This window comes from Canis aureus, chromosome 6, assembly GCF_053574225.1.
Source record: "Canis aureus isolate CA01 chromosome 6, VMU_Caureus_v.1.0, whole genome shotgun sequence".
Lineage (NCBI taxonomy): Eukaryota > Metazoa > Chordata > Mammalia > Carnivora > Canidae > Canis > Canis aureus.
Window position 1 is genome coordinate 45012548 of NC_135616.1, and position 7430 is coordinate 45019977.

Sequence of the window (7430 nt, forward strand, 5' to 3'; positions counted from 1 at the left end):
CCATATATTTTTCCCACCACCCCCTGAAAAGTGATGCTACCGTCTGTGAGCCCAGGAAAAACAATCGTAACTCTCCTCTCCCTCTCTCTCTCTCTCTCTCTCTCTCTAAGGTGGGGGGGGGGGGGTCTCCGACTCAGCCAGTTATCCTAACAGTGACTCTCAAGGGACTCGACGGGGAAGCTCCCTTGGATTTCTCTGTACCTTGCATCTTTACTCATGCTTCCTTTTTGTGACCTGAACCACATAAATCACTTGAATTCCAGAGTAAAGAAATTGGATTCATCTTTACTTTGCTATAGGAGATCTGATGTACGGGGAGGAGGAGGCATGGCCGAGTACAGTGCCTAGCACATCCTCAGGCCAATAATTTGCTAGCCGTTTATAATCATCATCATTACCATCACCATTAGGATTACTTGATGAATGGCACGATCTGTGATATGCCAAAGAGCAACTCATGTTGCCTAAATTTTATTGACTTAATCGTTCCAAATGCTGACAAATTACTAGCCTCAGTCATTTAAAAATCACATTTCTAATGCAATAATCCTATCTGCGATGAGTGTGGAAGACATTACTACAGCCCAGGGATTTTTACAAAGTGAATTAAGTCACTATAAAAACTGACCGTATTGGTTCACAATTAAAAGTCTGGTGGAATGAAATGCCATTACCCAGAGCTTGCTAAGCCCGAAGGAAGAGATTACCACTCACGTGGCTCTACTGGGAATGTTTTTAGAATCCCTAAAATGTTTCAGAAGTGTTCTCATTACTGATATTATCTATCAGCTGATTTTGTATCGAAAATATTTCTGAAGTGGGAAAGATTCAAATAACGTTTTCTGAAAATAGCCATGTGCTCTTAAAAAGATTTCAGGTTAAAAAAAAAGATTCCTGGTAAACTTCTCTCTTAATTAGTATGTATTTAAAATGCAACATGTATTGTATCTGTAATGAATCATACCATGCATGGCTTCTAGAGGAATTTCTACATGGAGTTATTTTTTCATACCTGTCTTGGAGCTGGGAAAAATACAGAAATACACACACAGACACACAGACACACACACACACACACACACACACACACACATATTCCCCAAGTCTAGACTTACTTGGGCTCTGGCTATTTAGAGTCTACGTTTGGTGTTTTTAAACCCCTATGACACATTCCTTTCTTTCATCTCTCTAATTCCTGGCCACCCTCTCAGTATGTCTGGCTAATCTTCCTGATATTTCTGGGGCATAAATGGTCCCAGAATACTTGACTGAGAGAAAATCAGATAGGAATGTTGTTGTGAACATTTTTTTTTTTTTTACAAAAAAGATTTTCTTTTATTGATATGGAAACGAACAGATGCCTGATACCCTTTTGCCAACCCGAAACATTTCTGCTTGCTCCAGGGAATTCTTTGGGGCTGATGTTTCCTAGAGTTCCCACTGTCAATTCAAAAGTTGTGTCTCAGTTACCAGAATGATCTAGGATTGCTCAAAGGTGGGAGATTCATTCCTTGGCCCTTATTTCTGCTTGGTGCCTTGATTGTGCATAAAATGGGAAAGACACTCGTGCCAGTGGATATGAAATGGTTTTAGATTTACACACTGGAACGCTACAATGGGCAAAAGGACTGTTTTTACTGCAAATCCCCACACTTCACAAATCCACATTCTTTCATCTGACCCCTTCTACTTACCAGCCCTAGAAAAAGACATGATATAAACCCAGTAAGTACCTTTTTACTGACTGAGGTAATAAAAGTCAATCCAAATGTTTTACAATCCGCCACCAGGCACAGATCTTTACGCACCCAGGTAAGTTGTTATTTGAAGGGACAAATCCAGAGCATCGTCAACAGTTGCGTGAGCTCACAGTTGCCATTTCTACACCCCAGAGTCTTTTGTATTCCTAAATCTGCCTCTCTCCAGAAACCTCACACTCAGTGCATGGGAAACCAAACCCATTATCAGCCTTCTCTCTGGGAAACTCCCAAATCCGGATCTCCTCTTGTCTCCTGCCTCAGTTAACACCATCCCTACCCACAGAGTTACTTACCTGAGCTAGAAACCTCCAAGTCCTGTTGCCTTCTGCCCTGATGCCTTATTCTCCTGGGACACGGGACTCCCAGGAATGCTCAGAATAGGGTGGTCACTCCTCAGGCCATCAGAGCCACTGTCTAAATGCTGGGATGGGCCAGACGCCCTCAGTGGGCTCGCCAGAACTTCAGCTCCCCCCTTAACCAACTGTCCCCGAGATAAAACCGGGAGGATTCAAGGGGGCTTGCTATCTACCCATGAGTGCAGAGTGAGAACTCCTATGGCTGTACATTTGGAAAATGTACTGATGAAATGAGAAACTGAAAGTGGATAATCTTTCATAAAAAAAAAAAAAAAACCTGTAACTACATAAAACATAAATCCAACAGTATCTGGGCTAATTAATAATCGTCAACCCCCATATCTTTCTCCAAAGAAAGTCATAAATATGGACAAAAGCTGATTTACTCAATGTCACTAAATAAATTAGTGGTGGAGAAAGAACTAAAACCAAATCCAGCCTAAAACAGTAAGATTCTTGAATGTGCTATTCTGCCTCTGACTTCTAAATGTCCACCTAGGAGACTTTTAATACCACCTAGTAGAGTTTAATATTCTGTTTAAGAAAATATTCCCCAAATACAATTAAGCGTCATAAGTGAATTACAATGATCGTTTTTGCTAATTATCCCTCAAAAACATGCCTTTATCTTCTAGACTCTTACTCTCCAGGGCAAATTGCATGTTGGAGGCACAATGACATCTCTTAGGCTAATGAAACTTAACTCTTTTGGTGCCTGAGAGCCTACAGAGGTTCACAGTTTGCTCATAAATCCAGCCCTGGGAAGAAGGCAGGCCTTCTTCATGGGCCTCCATCCATCCACGGGCCTCCATCCATCATGCTCAAGAGAACACAGCATTTGTTGCCTTAAAATATAGCAGGCTTGAAAACTGGAATGGAAATTGTACCTCAACTGAGGGTACTGGTGCTTTAAAAATAAAGAAAAGGCTGAACTTTTATTATTATTATTATTATTATTATTATTATTATTATTATTCCCAGAGATACCCAGAAGATTTGTAGTTAAAACTGAGGCCCCCTACCTCATGACTAACAATGAGGCAATCCAGGTATTGTTGTTTCTGGCTAAGTCTTGTGCAGTCCCTGTACCAAATGTCATGTTTCATTTTTTTATGCTACATCCCATATAAAACTCCAGGCAACTGCGGCACTGTGTGATATTCCTGTGTGACTCTCCTACAGACATGCCTGGGTCACTGTAAGCTGGTGCAGAGCACTGAGCTTCATTGTCCACGATGGGTTCCCCAGGGTCCCGTTAATTTCATCATGTAAATACAATTGGCAAATATATTGACCTGCCTCCTGTAACACTGGGAATGGATGGTCCAGGTGCTTCCAACAAAATCCAAAATCAATTTTGTCACCCGAGTCCACAACATAGAATAGATGCATTTGAATTTGGACATTTGTTTCTTCTTCCTCTAGGCTTCCTTCCTTTCCTCTATTTGTATGAAAAGAGTAGATTTTGATTGACCTTTGCACATAGCAGCACTCAGCAACCCAAATAAGCTATTCCTAGAACAGGCTCTTGAGAATGTTCTAGAATGTTTTGGTAGGCTGCAACTTACTAGGATTACCACCTAGCAGATGGTGCCATGCGTTCTGGACCCCTTGAAGAACCAAGGTTTTTCAAGATTTGTCAGGTAGTCTAGTCTGGTTGTTCCATCTCACAGCACCCCACACTCTTCCTCTGTAGGACTTAGGGCACATGGGAGCAAATTCTGAATTGTGCGTTTTGCGGTCAATGTCTGTATCCTCCGTTAGAATACACGCTCCGTGTGGACAAGGACTGTAGGTACCTGTTATTTCATTGCTGTGCCTAACACAGTGCCCTGACTGTGGTGGGAAATCAGAGACTATTGATAAACGATCAAAAGAGTAAATAAATGTGTGAGTGAAACAGTGTTAAATTGGAGGATACTGAATGCAAGTATAAAATAAGCTTTTATATTCCCTGAGATTGTTCTCGGAGAGCCGGGGCAGATTTATCACCAAACTGCAGAAATGGCATACCGACAACAATCCACAAGTTAATTATTCTTGAGATAAATTCGGAATTCATAAAACCAATTCTCTGGGTGGTAATTCTCTGGGTGTAAAATTTTACAACCTCTGTGGGTATTTGTGTAATTTAACCCTTGCAATATGAAAACATTGACGTGTGTGAATTTAGATAAGCAGACGAGGCAAGCAGGTGCAGTTACCGCTAAATTTCACGACTGAAAATCACAGCATTTCATTTCAAAAGGCACAGGAATATAAATCCGAAAATGCCACTGAGCGGTGTCAGAAATCCCCACAGCTATGCGCTCTGTTTTCTGGATATTTCTCTCTAACCACTGATAAAAACTCTTTGAAGTGGAAGAGTAAATATTATCACTTGATAGTACTTGGGCCCAACAGTGCAAACACAATTGCATTGTGTTACACTCTGGGGTCTCATGAACACACCACGCCGAGGCAGCGTTGCCATGGAGGAGCCGCCGCGGCCGCTGCGCGCTGTGCCCGGGGCGCGGGAGGGGCGCCGGAGCCGGCCTCGGGGCAGCCCCGCTCCCAGGCGCGCCCACCCCAACCCTCCTCAGCCACACACGCGGAATGCTAGGGGGGAAATGCTGGCGCTCGAGTCGGAGTCTCTGTTTCCGTCATCCTGGGAACGAAGGCCCCCGAACAGGCGAAGGGAAACGCCACCCCTAAGTATCAGCTCGCCTGTCCTCGTCCCACGGGTATTCGCAGAAGGAGCGCGGGGCGGTGGGGAGGAGAGTCGAAGGCCCGGCCAGCAGTGCGCGCGCGAGGCAGGGAGGGGGCCCCCAGCGCGGGTGCCCAGCGTCCCCCGGCGCACGGCAGGGGCTGGGTCTCGGGGGACGGAGCACCCCCCGCTCCGGGCCGACGGCAGGTGGCCGGGGGCGGGGAGCACGACGCGCTCGCTGTCCGGAGCGGAGCGGAGCGCGGCTGCACCAAAGCGCGGCGCACACCCAGTGGGCGGAGAGGCCCCCGCGCACCTCCCCGCTGCGTGCCCCCGGGGCGCGCGCTCGCCGCCACCCCCCCCCCCACCCCGCCCCCGGGGTCCGGGGGCCCAGCCGCCCCCGCCCGCCCCCGCGTGGCCTCACCTTGCCGGGGAAGGGCCCCGGGAGGAGCAGCTTCAGCGCCTGCCTCTTCAGCTCCACCAGGCGGGCGTTGCAGTTCTCGCACCAGACGCCGCGGTCCGAGCCGGGGGAGGAGCCGCCGCCGCTGCCGGAGCCCGGGGAGCCGGTGCCGAAGCCCGGCGAGCCGCCCAGGGAGCCCGGCGAGCTGGTGCCGATGCCCGGGGAGGCGGGGCCCGGGGAGCCCGTGAAGGAGCTGGGGGACGAGGTGCCCGAGCCGGGGGACGGGGTCCCCGACGAGCCGAGCGCCGAGCCCGCGCCCTCGGGGGTGGGCCGGCTGCCGGCGCGCGACTCCTCGTACGCTTTCCGGTACCAGCTCTCGGGGGAGAAGGGCGCCGCGGGCTTGGTGGGCGAGCAGACCTCGTTCACCTGCGGGGTAGACGTGCAGAGTCAGGGGCCGTGGGGCGCCCGCGCCCCCGCGCCCCCAGGGCCCGGCCGAGCGCCACGGCCGCGCGCCCCGGACCCTCCGAGCCCTGCGGCGGAAGGTGCCTCCGTCTGTCCCGCTCACCGTCCCCGCCGCTCGGGTGCCCCTGCGCGGCTTCCCCGGCGCCGGCGCACTCCTCCTCGGGTCCGGAGGGGAGGGCTGGCTCGGGGGCTTCCCGCGGGTCCTGCGAGGGGGAACCCATACAGTCACCCATCCCGGGAAAAGCCCCGGTTCGAGATCCTGGAAGACGCTATGCCGCGGGCTGAGGGTGGGGGAGCATCTGGGTTTTTTATTCATCTGGGGTGCAGCCCTGCGGATCCTGAAGGTACATGGAAGGAGCTCCAGGCTCCGGGGAAATGATCGCGAGGAACCGCAGAGAATTCGTGCACACCCTCCCCCTGGTCGGCTTAACTCTGCCTGGAAGTGCACGAATGCTGCAAAAGTTAGGGGTGCGGGGACCGCCAGGATCGCGGGGGCTGAGAAAATCCTGGGGGCCCGGCGAGCGTGCGGGCGTCCTCGCGGGCGGACCCGCCTCCGTGCACGCACGCCCAGCCCGCCCGGCGGAGGCGCCCCTGCGGCGGCGGGAGAGCCCGGGGCCGCCCCGTGGAGCCGCCCGCCGCGGGGAAAGGGGCCCCCGGGTCGAGGAGGGCGCCGGGAACGCGCCTCCGCATTGTACCCGTCACAACTTACCCCGTATTTCTTGCCCCTGCTGGAGACCGCCAGCCTCTCTTTATTCCCAGCTACCGAATTCATGGTGGCTTTTCCAGCGGAGAGGGTCTAGATGTTCCACCAACGCTACATCCAGGTCTTCCAACCCAGAAGGGTCCCCCCGTGGTCGGGGGCCGCCTCTTGGCCCTCAAGTCAAGATTTCTTAATTGGGGGGGGGGGGGAGAGAATCGAAGCAAATGGAGCCCAGAAGTAATAGCACTAATTCGCAGAACGGGTTGGAGTGGCTGGTTTATTCTCCTCCTCAAATAATGCTCTTCCCCATCCTCTTCGGCCTCCTCCAGTCGCGCGTTTTCTTCTCACGGTCACATCCGGATCATTGGCATTTCCCCCCCGGCCAAGTGCGCGAGGGAAGCGAGGAGGGCGGCCGGGCACACGCGGCTGCAGGGACGGTGGGCGAGCCCCGCGCCGCGCCCCGGCCGGCGACCGGCGGCGGGAACTTGTCTCCTCCACGGAGCTCGGTAACTGAGTTCAAAGAAATTCTCCCAAAATATAAAGATCCAGGCTCGGGGAGGAGCCTCGGCGCGTGGCGGAGCCAATATCCGCCGGCCCGCTCGGCCTGACAGTTGCGCGAGGGCAGGGAGAGGCGGCTCGGCGTGGCCCGGGCGCCGCCGCGGTCAGTGCGCGCGTGTGCGCCCGGGCGCAGCGCGGAGCCTCGGGAACCGCCGCCCCGCCGCCCGGGAGCCCGCCGCCCGCCCGCCGCCGCCGCCGCCGCGCCGCCCCGGATCCATTTTATGCGGCGGCGCGCCCGCCTGACAGCGCGAGGCGAGCGCCGGGGGGGCGGGGGCAGGTCGTAAATCTCGCCCCTCGCGGGGAAGTTCCTGGAGAGCGGCCGGCGGCCGGGGCCCTAATGAGACGCCGCTGCGCGCGCCTGGCGCCGAGGGGCAGCGCCGAGCCCGAGGGCTGCGCAGAAATGGGCCCGGGCCTCCCCGCCCCCAAGTGCTTTCTCTTCCTGGCAAGGCTTGCAGTTCTGCCTTTGAAACGCCGTGTGAAAAAGGGACTGAGTCACAAACAAGTCCGCAAA

At 53.3% G+C, this 7430-nt stretch overlaps 1 protein-coding gene across 1 annotated transcript in view; it reads right to left on the bottom strand.

Moving 5' to 3' along the window:
- The window catches only part of KIF26B (kinesin family member 26B), a 439262-nt gene extending 432243 nt beyond the window's left edge, over positions 1 to 7019 (bottom strand). The window contains exons 1-2 of the mRNA XM_077901364.1: positions 6371 to 7019; positions 5224 to 5625 (exon numbers count right to left, since the gene is read on the bottom strand). Of these exons, the coding sequence (XP_077757490.1) occupies positions 5224 to 5625; positions 6371 to 6433 (465 nt within the window). The 5' untranslated portion in view covers positions 6434 to 7019. The remainder of the gene's footprint in view (positions 1 to 5223; positions 5626 to 6370) is intronic.
- Between the last annotated feature and the right edge of the window lie 411 nt (positions 7020 to 7430).